At 27.4% G+C, this 16,548-nt stretch overlaps 1 protein-coding gene across 1 annotated transcript; it reads right to left on the reverse strand.

Moving 5' to 3' along the window:
• Positions 1-8,152: 8,152 nt before the first annotated feature.
• On the reverse strand, positions 8,153-14,228 carry LOC101502778 (glucomannan 4-beta-mannosyltransferase 2). Its single transcript, XM_004506073.3, has 9 exons — positions 13,757-14,228; positions 13,512-13,610; positions 12,776-13,028; positions 10,840-10,950; positions 10,491-10,627; positions 10,133-10,246; positions 9,808-10,007; positions 9,362-9,583; positions 8,153-8,746 (listed from the first exon to the last, which is right to left on the reverse strand). Exons 1-9 carry the CDS (start codon positions 14,081-14,083, stop codon positions 8,593-8,595), a joined length of 1,617 nt encoding a protein of 538 aa, XP_004506130.1. The 5' UTR covers positions 14,084-14,228; the 3' UTR covers positions 8,153-8,592.
• Between the last annotated feature and the right edge of the window lie 2,320 nt (positions 14,229-16,548).

Here is a 16,548-nt window from a genome sequence, read left to right on the forward strand (position 1 = left end):
AGATATATATAAAAGAGTAATAGAAGGTACTTTGATTTTATTTGTATCATATATTCTTGAGCAGTTTATAAGATATAAAAAAGCATCCAATAAAACGTGTTCGTTCAGATGATATTACCACAATTAACTCCATATCATTACCAAATACCTCAACCATTTAGAAATTGTAACATTTGTCAAATAAATTAGAACTTACTAATTATACGATATAGTTTTTATTAAGATAAATTTTGAAAAGTACTATATATTATAAAATAATATACTATATAGATAAATGTACTAAATAATATATTCTAAGCTTTGCGAATAGTATATTCTAAGCCTTCTCAATAGTCACATGTGTGAAATAGTGTCGTAATGTTAAAGCACGGTTAAATATATCATATTATATAAAGGGAAATTACTCTAGATTTATTTGTAAAATCTGAAATGCATACATTATTTTTTTCAAATGATGTTAACATTAATATGTAAATGTAATTTCAATGGTAAATTTTTGATAATATAAGAATATATGAACTAACTGAGATATATGTAAAGGTTTACCTGTAAGTTTAAAGAAAGATTTAAGATTTTCAGTACACAAGTTCGAGTGAATTCCATTGAATTTTTTTTTTTTTTTTTTATAAAAAGAATGTAAAATAGATAGTTTGTGTAATCGTGGAGTATAAGATAAAATTTTACTTTTTTTTCTTCCCATGTTGGACATTAAGAAAAAACACATTTTCTTTTTATAACTGTAGAATGTATATTTCTAAACAAAAATATAGTTTTTTTGCTTATAAATGTATAATTCCAAACATGATTGTGGCTTTTAAAAAATATAAGGGGGTTAAAAGAAGTTATAATAATTATTTATTAAAATTTTTATGGTTAGTGTAAAAAGTTTTTGCACAAATATTCAATCACAATCATCCAATTTTAATAAATATTTGACTTATATAGTAATAATCTTTAATATAATAATGAGTGTTTATTATATACTTACAATATAAAATATTTTACATCGTAAATACATAAAAATTAAATTCTAATAGAATAAATCAATTTTTCATGATGAAAATACATTTTTATTTAAGTTGAACATAGTTCTTATAGCTTAAAAATGTCCGTATCAAACTTAAATCAGTTTCGAACTGAATTTAAGATCAGTTCAACTCGAGTTATTACCAACTCTTCTGCAGGTGAGATAACTTTATAAAGAAGGCCTCCAACCAACCATTACAACTAGAGGGGAGATTTGTGAAGATTTCATCTAAATAAAAAGGATAACCAAATTTCTATTAATTTCAATTGAGTTTTGATATACAGTAAAAAGGAATTAACGTACGACTTGCTACTAATACACGTGTGGTTGCTTTGGTATTTTAGAATTAATAAAAGTAAAAAATGATTTAAAGAAAAATTCAATACCAGTAATCAACTTTTGTTGTTTTTCGTGATAGAATCTCTCGCACCATTTAATTTTTTCCTTTTCAATTAAACAGAAAGTAAAAATAAAATAAAATTTAACAATAAAAAAGATAAATTATTAAGACATATGACATATAAAATAATTTTATATTTATATTGATGTGGTTGGTTCAGATTTTTTTTAAAATTAAAAATTATTTTTTATTGTTTTAACGGTATTTGTTTCAGATTTTAAAAATATTATTTTATTAAAAAAAATTATTTTTTTGCTAGAAATGAAAAGCTAAAAATAAGTAGTTTCTCATTTTCGCTTTTGCGACGGATGAGAGAGAAAAGTGTCACAAATTTTAAAAACACTGAAGTTAACTTATTAATAAGATAAAATGATATAATTACCATTACCTTTTTTAAAAAATTCAAAATTGCCCTATATCAATTTTTACTAATTTTTATCAAGTAATTTTCTTCTCCTTCTCAATTTCTCGACATCAATATCTCTCCATTGTTTTTTTTGTTGTTGTTTCTCTGCCTTTTATTTGAATAATTTTATTTTTACACTATTCATGTGTTGATATGATTTTTTTTTGTTGCTTTTGTGTGTTTATTTTTTGTTTTTTGAAGAGTACTTAAGTACATTAATCAATTTTGAAATGTGTCTAAGAAATAGATTAAACTTAGCGAGAGCATGAGAATAGTAGATAAAATGAAGAGGTAAAGATATGATGTAGAAAAAAGAATATCAATATATGTAGAAAAAGTCATGTCTTTTATAGTAATTTTGTTGTTTAAAAAATTACTTTTATAAAATTATATATAAACAGATTAAAAATAATTTATTTAAAAAAAAATCATGTCCTTTATAAAAATTTTATTGTTGAAAAAATCACTTTTATAAAATTACATACAAACAGATTAAAAATAATTTATTTTAAAAATCATTTTTATGATAGTAAATAAACAAAAATAAAAAAAATTATTTTTATTTAAGTTCAAACAAACGCACTTATTATTATTATTATTATTATGCCTGAGCCTGGCCTACGATTAATTTTTTAGGCCTAAGCCTGGCCTACGGCCTATCATAGGCTTTTTTTTCGGCCTGGCCTGGCCTTTTTAAAAGCCTGGCCTGGCCTGGAAGCCTATTTAAAAGCCTTATTCATATTAAAATATTTAAATGCTCTCCACATACCAATATCAATGTACATATCTATATATATTAAACAAAAAATAATTTTTCTAACAAAATAATTTTAAAAAAATCTGAAACAAACATCCTTTAAACCCTAAAACATAATTCTTGGTTTCAAAGAATATATTTTTTTTTGAAACAAATGTACCAATTATTATCTCTCAAACAAATATGGAAGGACTACTAAGTTATTGACTAATTGAATGGCTACTGAATATGGAACGATACCAAATATGGAATGGCTATTGAATATGGAATGACTACTGAGTGATTGTCTAATTATAAAATTTAAAATAGGAAATAATATTATTAATATAATAATAAAAAATAACATTAATGAATAATTAAATATATATAGGCCGGCCTGTCAGGCCTAATAGGCTTCTTTATAAGCCTGAGCCTGACCTATTTAAATAAATAGGCTTTAAAAATAGCCTGAGCCTGGTCTTTTTATTAAATAGGCCAGGCCAGGCCAGGCCATAAGTAGGCCAGGCCATAGGCCCCTGTCGGACGGCCTAGCCTATTCCCATCCCTAACTGTTAGAAGTTTTACTAATCATATTATTCCAAATGAAACTGTTTCTTTATAGATCTCTAGTACATAAGCCAATTTATATCTCTAGGTTATATGTAACGCACATGAGCCCAAACTTATTAATATGCTATTGCCTTAAGTCTATTTAGGTAGTATTTTGCATTCTGCTGATTGGCTCCTCTTTAGCACTTGAAGTGAGCTAGAATCAATTAATCGGAAAAATCAGTTACAAGTGAATTATTTTAGCAGGTGTCAGTTACAAGTTAATTATTTTAGTAGGTGTTAATTATATAAATTTTATTGTACCTGTTATTATAATCATATTTTTTATTTCATCTATACAAAAATTATCTCTATTTTTTTCTTTTATATGACTTGATAAGAATATTTTGCACATTCTATTAATAACCAGGACAAATCTATGGATAAGTGTTGCAGCCCCAACTTACAAAGCCTTGCATTAGTACTATAATTATTAAACTTTTGCACCTCTACTTTAATACATTTAATTTTTCTCCTCAAGCTTTAATTTTTTACAAATGCTAATAATTCTCCTCCAGTTTTAATTTTTTACAAATACTAAGTATATGGTTAAAAAGCACAATACAAATAAATAAAATTTCGACTTTTAAGTTTATAATTCATTTGTTCCGTAAATATATACAACTCAGTTGTCATCTATAAAGACATTGATATATAAAGATTTGAGTTTAAATATGAGATTTTCCCTTTTTACTTATTCTAACTTTATTTTGCTCCACTAGAGTTAACCAAATAGAGAGTGAGACTTAAAAAGTAAAATTTGAGAGACGCATTTTTATTTTAAGTTTGAGAGAGCTTTAATTTTTATTTTAAGTTTGAGAGAGCTTTAAGGTTAACTGTGTTGCTAATATAAGAGGTACTATTTTTTTGTTAATGGGTTATGTTTCCAAAATTTTTTGAAATACAAAGTAATTTTTTCGAGGCCAAAGGCTTTTTTTCATTGGTTTGGCCCTTTGGTTAGACCTGCATATCACATCAACAAGAAGAGCATTGTTCCTTACACCCACCCTCACACTTAAATCTGTCACTCTCTTAAGATACATGAAAAGACAATTTTTTTTATTTTAATCATTTATAATAAGTTTCAAAAATGATAGTTTCGGAAGTTTCAAATTTTCATAACTTTCGGAAGTTTTAAATTTTTGAAATAAGGATTACGTTTAAAATATTTGGAAATTTTCAAAAGTTTACAACTCTAGAAAGTTTCGAAAGTTTCCAACTCTAGAAAGTTTCAAATCTGAAAAGTTTCGAAAGTTTTCAAATCTAAAAAGTTTCGAAAGTTTCTAAATCTAAAAAGTTTCAAAAGTTTACAAATATGAAAAGTTTCGAAGTTTTCCTATTTCGAAAGTTTTGAATTGTTTGAAAGTTTCGAAAATTTTAGAATTTTCTATTTCGGAAGTTTCGAATTGTTTGAAAATTCTGGAAATTGTCATTGCGAAACTTTCGAATATTCTAGAAAGAGGGGGTGAAAAAATGAGAAGTTAAAAAAGTTGAAGATTTTATAGATAGTTAGAAGGGCAAAATTATATTTTCACGTTGATTGCGGGGTAGCAGGTTTATTTGTGGGGATATATGATAGAATCCTCCAACAAGAAGGAAAGTGAATAATATTTTTTTTCTTCTCAATATTAGATAAATGAAATTCTTATGTTTTAAATAATTTTACTTTTATCTACTTGTTAATAACTATTAATTCTAGTTATAATAAATTTCACTGAAGAGAACTAGAGTTCGAATTCAAGCACGTGGGAGCAACAACATTTTAAATGTTGAAGGATCAAAATAGATTTTAACATTTTATTCCAACTCAAAATTTTAAGACATTAAATATATAGATCGCGGTTCTTATATATTCGATATTTAACTCATTCATAGTCAATTTAAACTTAACCATTTTCACTTGAACTCAAGATATATAAATAACTATAGTTTATTCTACTAGGATAAAGAGTTAACATCCAAAAATACGGATATGCCACTTATTAATTCTAACCAAATATCATTTTCATCTTTTGTGGCACATTCAATGGATTTATTACTTATTAAATCTCATGAATTAAGAGTGTATGATCTTGTTCTTCATCTTCTTTCTTTTTTATGTGATTGTCTATTTTTATTTCCATTTTTCTTTCTAATATATCTTTTAAATTTTATGTTTAATTCTTCTTGTTCTTAATTAATTGTTTATGATTGAGAATAATATATGGTTTGAGATTCACTATTTGGAGACTCCATTGCTGCTTTGGGATTTGCGCAACCCACTTGAAGATTAAGACTCTTGGAATAGATCCTTCCAATTTCCATAACCCATAGCTTAATCATATCAATTTATAATTTATAATACATTTATACACGCTATGCTTATTATATTATACATTCTTAATTTACGGATCAAAGTTACTCACATGCATAAATATATTTCTTATATATCATAGACTAAGATAAAGTTAATGTGTCTCTATTCTTTGTAATTGTATATATAATAAGGACCAATGATAAACATATGTATATATTTTGTATTCAATTTTTTTAATCGATAAAGTTTGTAGTCAAACATTGAGTCCCTCGTTTATCTCACAATATAATCCGAAATATACTCCAAAAGTCACAAATAATTATTATTTATTAAAATTATGAAAATCTATAAACTCCAAAGAATAAAGGACAGTATTAATAAGTTTTAGTTAATTAAAAATTGTTCAAGAGAATTTAAATTCAAATTATAAAATAATTTTAAATTAATCAGATTTTACTTAATTAACTCTTTCTTGTGTCCTCTGGATTATCGGGCCAAAAAAGAATAAAGGACAATGGGAGAATCTGATGCTGGGTTGAAACTGAAAAACCATACAATATACCTGATGCAATCTGATGACATGGAACAAAGTTTGGAACTTGAAAGGCCAGCTTGCAAAGAAATAATATTTGCATGGATATATCGTGTAAAGAAGAAAAGCTAGCTGTTGCTTTGAGTTTGACCCTTGTTTTTATATCACTAGACAAGGTTTTGAGAAGGAAAAAAATCTTACCTAGAAAGTTCCAATTAAATAAAAAGGACAATAATTGTGAGTTGTGACATTACCTTTATAACTAACGGGTAAAAATGTATCATTATTTATGTGGAATAAGATTCTTTTCAATGTGGTGTTTTTTATTGATTAAATTTAGATTTAACTACTCAAAATTGTAAGTGTCAAGTAATTTAGTTTTCAGTTACAAAATATTAATTAATTTATTTTCTTTATCAAAATATATCTTCTTTAGTAAATATCTTTAAAAAAACAATAATAAAATATACATTATTTTGAATAGTCTTTATCGTATATTTAGACGAACATAAAATTCTTACAATTATAGTGTTAAATTTGAAGAAGAAAAAAAAATTGAATAATATTTTTTAATTTAAGAGATTAAATTATCATTTTGCAAATTTAGATTGACCGATTTATATAATTCCAAGACAAAAACAGTGATTTATCGTTTTTTTATATTTGATTAGTGTTTTCATTCACATTAAATTATATGCCGGTCTTGGTTAAGGCAATAATGGGTAGTGTGAGGTACATTTCTGTTTTAAAATTTGTTCGCTTGTTCTATTGATTGTATAAAACAACAATGTTGCTAGTTTGATTGATATATATAGTCTTTATTTTGTTGACAAGATTGACATATATAGTCTTTTGCGTTTGATTTAGAGTATTACTTGTAAAAAACTAATTGATATATATAGTCTCTATTATATATCCATCTTTACTTGTTAAAAAACTAATTGATAAAAAATTACTTTTCCAATGATCTTAAGAAACTTAATATAGCACCCATACAATTCAATTATATTAATCACAATACTATAGTGTCAAAACTTAAAAAGTACCCATATTACGGATTATGGGTTGCGTGTGGGTACACATTTTCTATGCTAACAAAATTAGACATTAAATTAAATATAAATTATGGGGAAAGGTAACAAAGACAATGACACTTTTGCGTGAAGTAACAAAAATGACAATTCATGATTATTGCCATCTCAAGTTACATGAGAGTATACCAAAAGAGGTTACATTGTTTTTTAAATTTTTTTTGGTAAAACCCACAAGGATCCTTAGCTGTTAAAAGAACATCATCATGCCTTAAAAGACATTGTTGATCAAGGTTGTGATGGGGCTATAATTGAACCATTTAAATTATGACAATTGGCATAAGAATATTGGTCAGTGGAAGCACAAGTCTACAGATGGAAAGTAATTTATGAAATTATGATTGATGGTTTGGTTTATATAAATACAACAAACAACACATGAGCTGTTGCATGTGATCTCTTATCCTAAGGTTTATTTTTTATAATATATAGTGAAGCTATGACAAAAACTGAAATATTGGTATCCCATGCTTTTTCCACATAATAATATGTATATTAAGTAAAGGGAGAAGAAAAAATGAAAAAGAAGAAAAGGACCTTTGATTTGGATTAATGAAAATGACTGAATGTTTGTTACGATTTTATTATTGAATCTTAAAAAAATTAAAAGTTATAAAAGAATTAAACACAACGGGTGTGACTGAATAAAATTATACCTAGTTAAGAATATATTCGATTTAACTAAAACAATTATTTGATAAGTTTTACTTATCTCTTAACCATACTACAAATTATAAATTCAGAGTTAAAACCAAAAATCTGACAAACATAGAATTGTATAGAATTGTCTCTAAGAGAAAGCTAGGGAACATGAAAACCAAATATCTTGAAAATTTTCTTGTTCTTGGTTTTAAATTTGAAAACACTATTGCTAGCAAATTTGAAGGGATGCCTTCATTTTACTTTAAACACTCTCCACAAGTTTTTTGTTTTTACAAACTAGACATCTCTACACGTGGTGAAAAATAAGACCGTATACACAGCAATGTTTTCCCAACAAGTAATATTGTGAAAGAAAGAGAATATGATTGCATTTATGCTATGAAATTCATTCCTTGAACCAAAAAGTGACAAATAACATGTATAAAATTGCATAATTTATCCACCAAATTATTTGTCACATTAAGGAAAACTAATAAAATAGAGGACCGACCAAATATATATATATATTTGTAAAAATCCCACAAAACAATCTATGCAAACAAAACCACACTATCTAACAGTCTAAAGCTCTAATTTAAGCAATTTTTTGATATAGATCTTCTTGATTGTCTTCAAGTTCTAATTTGTATCTTCTTGATTGATGACAATGAAAATCTTAATTGGAAAGAACTTCTCCTTCCCAATAACGAAAATAATATGCTCCAAATTACCGGTAGATTCGGTGAACTGTTTTGTTGCTCAAAGAAATTCAACCCCTTTTCTTGTACTTGAACAGGAGAAACTACGACAATATGGACACGACACTTACTTATGGATGTTCGCTCGATGAGCTTTAAACTATGGTGCCGACATAACCGAATCCTACAATTGAGAAGGACAAGGATTGAAGGAAGAGGTAAATAAAATAGTTGTGTTTTCCATGCTGAAAATCATAGCATCCACAAAAGAAGAGAAATGCGGCAAATCCCAGCTCCAAAAAGTTAAGCCTGTTTATGTTCAAACAAAATGACAAAGAACACATACTTGTTAGCCATAACAAAATAATTGAGGTATTAATTAAACTAAAAACATACGATACTTAAAAATAATTGTTAATAGTGAACTAGAGTATAACAGTAGAACAAAATTCCACCTTGTTTGGAACCAAGATCACTATAAAAAAACACTACAAAACATAACTTTATAATATTATGAGTTCATTCTACAATAATTCTAATTTGGGTTTTTACAGAATCTTCTGTCATGTGCATATGGTCATCTTAAATGTTCTGTAATTTCATGTGCATGTGTCAGAAACGTTGTGATTAGCATAGTACTCTTATTTACAAAATGAAATTAAAAAATAATTTGGAAGAAATGTTTACCTACTCAATGATTCTTAAACTGACAAATTCACAAGATGAATAATAACAAAATAAAATAAGTCACTATACATTATTTCTTTCAATCATTAAATTATTGGCCAAACAAGATTCCCTTAATGCCAGCTACTATAAGTGACAACCACAATAGAGATGTAGAATTGTAGACTATAGACAAAAAATGCCAAATATAGATACAATTATTTTTCATTTGAAAAAATAAAATAGTAAAAAACTTACCTTTCAACAAATTTGGATCTTGTTTTCTTTTGAACTTTGGCATTGGTCTTCTTGGCAGCATCTCCAGATTTGGTTTTGTTGTTGACAGAATCTCCAAGTTTTTCGGTTACAACCCATTCATTAGCCCTTCCATATTCTAGCAAACCAATGAGGGTTGCTTTGGTACGGTGCAAAGACATGACATTCTCAAAAAGGATCCAATAGAACAAAAGGTGAATAGACCTGCAAAAGTTTCACAAAGCTTTTAGAAAAAATTTATAGTGTTGCTATTGTTGAATAGTGGCTATAGTAACGCCATAACACTATGGATGTAGTAGAATTTGAATAAATCACTATCGTGCTATAACTAGCCTCTGCAGAATTTGAACAAACTGCTATTTTCCACTATCTTGATTCACTAATACCAAAATAAGGGAAGTAAAAGACAATCAGATATTAAAGCAAACCTTGGTGTTCCAACTGAATTGAGAATGGTGATGACGGAAGGAATGTAAACAGCTCCCCAAATTGGAACATAAACCTCAGGAACCAAAATTGTGAGGGGAATAACAAGACAGTAGAAGAAGAAAGTGACCATGTGAGCTACGATTTTACGAACAAGGAAAAAGCTGTATATAACATACACTTTCTTCCAAAACTTCACTTTCTGCACACCAAAAACAAAACAGAATATCATTAAAATTCACCTCATAAAGTTGTTTAGCTCTTCATTCTTAATCAACAAACATTGTCTCTTTTCTCTGTATGTAGTAATGAGTAAAAGATGTTAACCTTGTTCCTAATAATGTCCATCGCCATTTTGCGGAACAGATTAGCAGGACCACAAGACCATCTGTGTTGCTGGAATCTGAAGGCTCTCAAAGTACTTGGAAGCTCACTTTTTGCCTATATAATAAATATAAAAAAAATTTGTTGTTTGTCATGATCATCATCTTAATATGATATAAGCATGATCTTCTGTAATAGTACAGTCAAATCTCGACTGTTGAGTTAAGGTCCAATCCAAAACCAACAATGGAAATCTGACTAAATCAACAGGTCTACTGCAGAAGATTTGAACTAGTAATAGAAGCATGATATGATTCGAATTTGATAATGTAGTTAAGTTATGAAATAAATAAAAATTCACCTCGAGGTCTCCAAGGTACAAAAATTTCCATCCCCTAAGACTTGCTCGAACAGCAAGATCCATATCCTCAACTGTTGTTCTGTCTTTCCACCCTCCTGCTTCGTCGATTGCAGCAATTCTCCAAACACCTGCTGTGCCTGCATTTCAGGTCCCCAAAAACATCAATGATTAGCAAGTAACTATGTATCACTCGGAATTTATCTATGAACCGATACAGATACCAGACATAACACTAGTAACAATTTAAGTAGATTTAAACAGTGATTGAATGTAAACAACTTTAATCTAGAGTGTGGATACTACATAGCATAGTACTTTTAACAATGGCTATAAAGTGAATTATTATTACCATTGAAACCAAAGAAAGCATGAGTGGCTGAACCAACTTCTTGTTCCACTGTGAAATGGTAATCCAAGGACATCTCTTGCATTCTTGTCAACAAACACTCATTCGAATTAACTGTCAAAAACACATTCACAATGTTAGTATAACAAATCATTAATTTCTTACTAGCAATTAAGAAAGAAAAAAAATAAAACCAGGGTTTTGACTTTTAACTTTTTGTTTAGGTGTGATTTAACTTTTTCATAATGTAAGTACAAAAATCACAGGACAAATGCATAATTCCGTTACGGTGGCGAACCAAAAGCGAGTACAAAAAAGCTAAAGTCAGCAATGGCCCCACATATACAAATAAATGTTATTTTATAGCAAAAAAAATGTTAAAAGAAAAAAATAAAAAACATTATAATATGAGAATGATAGCACGGTTTAATATACAAAAATGTTTCCTCGAGACCAACTTTTTCGTACACATACACCACTTAATTAATAAACTGCTTAATTTGATAGATAGTTAATTTAAATTACATTAAAAATTATAATTAATTATATAATCGAATTAATCACAATTTTAATCGAAATTTAAATTAATTAATTATTTTAACTAATTAACACCTTTTTGGAAGTGATTGATGAGTTTCGCGAAAGTGTAAATTACATTAAAAAAGTGACCATTATAAATGAAAAGAATGCATATATATAATAAATAAATAATACCTAACCAAGTATAAGATGATTAAAAATAATGTTTTGTTGTGATGTGAGAAAATAAAAGAGAAGGGGGTGGAATAGGTGAAGTGTCGGCAAGGAAGGGCAAGGTCCTACCATTAGACACATGGTGATACACATACTCTGACATTGTTATTAGTATATGTTCTATCTAAACCCAAATAATACTGCAAAACCACGTGGGAAGTGCCTTTGCTGGTACTATAACTAGTAGTAGCAAACTTTGAACTTTGGATCGATTCATTCATATTTGACATTTTTACCCTGCTTCTATCTTGTTGCCACAAACGCCTCACACCCTCTTTTTAATATAATCTTTACAAAAATATATATTGTATTTACATACAACTATAAAACACTTATCAATTCAACTATGACTTTAAAATTAATTTTTTTTATTAGTCTTAATTTGCACAATTTGTGAATCATAAAAAAAATTCGTAGAAAAATAACTACATAATTTTCACATGATGAGTTGAGTTGACCCATAGTAGATCCATATATAAATGTTAATTCACATTGTCATCTCTAATCTTACTATAGATGATAAATAATGTTACAAAATTACCCAATCCCAACCCTACAAAATCACTTTCTTATTAAAATATCATCATTCAATTTATAAGCATTTTAATATTAATTAAGAATTGCCAAACGGAAACAAACTTAGAAGTACAAATCAATAATTATCATACCCACCCACCTTTTTTTGTAGCATTATTTATCATCATATTTGTACGTATGCATTAAGCCACGTATGAAAAGGGTATTTCTGAGCTGGTAAGGAACTATTAGAAAAAGTAGAACTAGTATAACTACTCGTTTTATTTATTTATTTAAATCGACTTACTACTAATCTTCCACTTTTAATTTTTAATATTTAATCTAAAGTCCGGGTCGTTAGTGTTCCCCACCCGTGATTGAAGGGTTTGTTTTCGTGGACCCCCAGGTCAAACGAGGACAAAATTGTAAAAAACCAAAAGTTCACTCTACTTCACTATCAATATAAAAAACAACACCAAATAATGATTTTATTTTTTTAATAAAAAAAATGCAAGTATGCCACCGACACTATGAATCTAGCAATTCAGTAGTAAAAATAAAATAAAAACGCTGATTGATTATTAAAGTACTAGTAGTACTATAATGGTATATAAGTCAAAATAAGAAGTGAAAGTTAAAAAATGATTAGTAAAAATAAAAAAGTAGTTACCAAATCTCCAACGAGCTTGAACAAGAGCAAGTTCAGGATTTCCAACAAGAAAAGGAATAGCTCTTCTGAGAAAATCAGGTTCAGGACGAAAATCAGCATCGAAAATTGCCACATATTCACAATGCTTCACATAGTTACGTTTTAATCCTTCTTTCAATGCACCCGCTTTGTATCCACCTCTACTTTCTCGTATTTGGTACGTTATATTTAGTCCTTTACTTGCCCATCTCTGGCACTCCATTTCCACCAATTGCTGAAACATTCAATCACACATTTTTTTTGTCTTAGTACTCTAAATTAATGCCCCCATTTAATTCATCAACACCCCCTTAAATAAATATCCAATTTTTCATCAATCTTCGGGTTTTAGATTATTTCCTTCAAAACAATCAATAAATATTGTAAAATCTAAGCTTTTAGAAATAAATCGTATACATTTTTATTTAAAAAAAGTTAAAAAAAAAAAAGGAAAAAAGTTTATTAATGTAATATTTTACAGCGGTTTAAATAAAAACGTAATTAATCTTAAATAAGTTACTGGATTGACGGTCTAATTAGCTAATTCACCGCACTATAAAATTATTACATTAAAGACTATAATTTCAAGTTTAAACAAAATTATAGTGACATTTTCTGAAACTCGGTGTGATTTTAAACATAAGTCAAAAATGCAGGATCTTCATTGGGTGGTACAGGAATAATTAACAGAAAAAATTGACATGAATTTGTTGAATACCTTGACGACAGGGTCAGTAGAATCATCAAGAACTTGGATCACGAGACGATCCGAAGGCCATGAAAGCCCACAAGCTGCTCCAATCGAAACCTTGTAAACCTGACCCACAAAAACAACCCAAATACATTTAACATAAACATAATAAACATCATTTTCAAACATGTATAATTTTTAGTACAAAAATTAATGTAACAAAATAAAAACACAAAAAAACAAAAAAAATAATTCAGAGAATCTCCACTGACCTCTTTTTCATTAAACATTGGAATTTGAATCAGAACAACGGGAAAATTCGAGTTTCCGAGTTCTTCATCTTCACGAAGAGGCTCGTAATTATACCGTTGTTCTGGTTTCTTCCAAAAGAGTTTAATCAAGACGATGACTATTCCCATGTAAACTCTCTCCATGAAAAGCATGAGTGCCATTGCTAGTGAAATATACACACAAGCATTCAAAAAAGGAACAATCAATGGTGCTTTCATCACATCCCAAATCATCTTCATTTGAGTAACTATATCATAGTTCACTTGGAATGACTCTGGTATAAAAACTTTGGGTTCAGATTCAACCATTTTGACTTAACAAGAAAAATGAAGTGAATTGAAATAATGGGTTGGTAAAAAAATGTGATTTTTATTTTTGTGAGATCTCTCTTCTCTCTTGCAAAGAAAGTAGAACAAAGTAAAGTTCACAATTTGGGTTTTGGAGAATGCCTCTATTGATTTTGTGAAAAAAACAGAGGCATTCTTTCTAGTGAGAGAGTGAGAGAAGAAGAGAGGAGTGAGAGAGAGAGAGAGGGGGGCAATGGATGTGAAGAGATAAAGGGGTCACTTTATAGTCAGACTATGGTGATAGATTTTTTCATCTACCATAACATTTTTTATTATAATTATTTTTTTATAAATAATTATTGTAATTGATTATTATTGATTGGTTGATCTTTTCTTTCCTTTTTTTCAACCACATTCACAGAGTGTCTTTTGCCTCACTGGAAGGGAATATGCTGCTTCTTTTTAACTTAGGGTCTCATTATAATATTTAATTTCTATAACTTTTAGTATTTAATCACTATTATCTTTGACTTAATTAATTCAATCTAATTAATTTTTATAAAAAATAGAAATAAAAATTAAATATTAAAAGTGCATTGTAAAATTTATTTTACTTTAAGTAAATTTTTTATAAGGAATTTACCTTCTTTTCTTAATATTGATAAGGAAATTACCCTTTTATTTACTCACAGTAGATTATGAAGTTTGATTTCTTTCTGATACATGAACGAAGAAATGTCTTTTTTGGTACTTCTTCTATTTCATTTGGATAATTCTTAAGTTTAAATAAGAAAATAAGAAAATTGCCTTTTTTTCATTATTGCAAGCAGGTCATGGAGTGAGATTTTTTATATGTGATTGAATGAGTTTTTAGTAAACTAATACTTACTGCATTATAATTCGTGACTCATTTCTAAAGAATGTCTCAAAATAAATTATATTTTAAATTTAAAAAATAATATTAATTTACTTTTTTTTTTTCTCACTGTATCATCTAATATTTCTATTCCTGTATATTTGACTCAATTACGGTAATTAAAAATGGTATTAAGATTAAATTTCTTGATAATTAATATTATTTTTTTAATTCTATTTTTTAAGAGAGAGAACTATTAAATAATTTTATTATAATATTTATTGTTGGTAGCAGAAAAAAAATAAAAATTAATTAATGGTATATTAATAAAAAAAATAATTGAGATAGTTGAAAATTCAAATAGAGCTTTACAAAAAAAGAGATATTTTTGTTTTTAGAAGATCTTATATTAAAGATAGAAGATATAGTAATAAATTTGAATGATTCTCATTAAGGGTGGGAATAGGTCAGGCGAGGTCAGACTTTGAAACATCTGAACGATTAATTTTTACGTCTGGCCTATGACCTATTATAAGCTTTTTTTTTTTTTTCCGGTTTGGTCTGACTTTATTAAAAGTCACCTTTTTAAAAGTTTGGTCTGCCCTAAAAGCCTATTTAAAAGTTTTATTCACATAACATAGCACATAATGTTCTCCACATACCAATATCAATGTACATATCTATATATATTAAACAAAAAATAATTTTAAAAAAATCTGAAACAAACATCCTTTAAACCCTAAAATATAATTTTTGATTTCAAATATTAGATATTTTTCTCAAACAAACGCACCAATTATTACTTCTCAAACAAATATGGAACGACTACTGAGTGATGATTAATTGAATGACTACCGAATATGTAACAACTATCGAATATAGAACGACTACCGAATATGGAACAACTACCAAATATAAAACGACTGCCGAATATGGAATGACTACTGATTGCCTAATTGATAGAATTTAGAATAAAAAATATTATTATTAATATAATAATAATAATAATAAAATAACATTAATAAATAATAAAATATATATAGATTAGTCTGTTAGGCCTAATAGCTTTTTTTATAAGTAGTCCGACCTATTTAAATAAATAGGCTTCAAAAATAACTTGAGTTCAACCTTTTTATTAAATAAGTCAGGTCAGACCATAAGTAGGCCATAGGCCCCTAACGGACAACTTAGTCTATTCTCATCCCTAATTCTTATATATTTATTTTCCATTTTGCATTTTTTGATAATGGTAATAATATCAATTACTTTGATAGTAATTATATTGTTTTAAGTGTAAAATTCTACTACTTGATCCTTGATTATAACAGAAAAAAAAATGGTGCATTTAATGTGTTAATTTTATATAAAAATTGTATTAACGTGTCATTGGTGGTACATATTAGTATTTATATTTTAATGTGTTGACTTTTCATTTTTTAAAATAATTAGTAGTATTAATAAATGACATGTTTAGAAAAATTAATAAATTATATATATAATAATTTAAAAACGGGATTATTCTTAGTGACTAAATATTTTCTAAAGAGTATTTATAATTTGAGATAGTGATAAATAATATTAATCTAATGGAAAATTATTGAATGGCATCATGTTATTTCATTAAATGAGA

This window comes from Cicer arietinum, chromosome 6 (genome assembly GCF_000331145.2).
Source record: "Cicer arietinum cultivar CDC Frontier isolate Library 1 chromosome 6, Cicar.CDCFrontier_v2.0, whole genome shotgun sequence".
In the NCBI taxonomy this organism is placed as follows: Eukaryota; Viridiplantae; Streptophyta; class Magnoliopsida; order Fabales; family Fabaceae; genus Cicer; species Cicer arietinum.

Coding starts and splice junctions, on each gene's coding strand:
- LOC101502778 (XM_004506073.3), bottom strand. CDS start 14,083: ATGGTTGAATCTGAACCCAAAGTTTTTATACCAGAGTCATTCCAAGTG. Junction 13,611..13,756: donor CAATGTTTAATGAAAAAGAG/GTCAGTGGAGAT, acceptor TTTGTGGGTCAG/GTTTACAAGGTTTCGATTGG. Junction 10,247..10,490: donor TGTACCTTGGAGACCTCGAG/GTGAATTTTTAT, acceptor TTTATTATATAG/GCAAAAAGTGAGCTTCCAAG.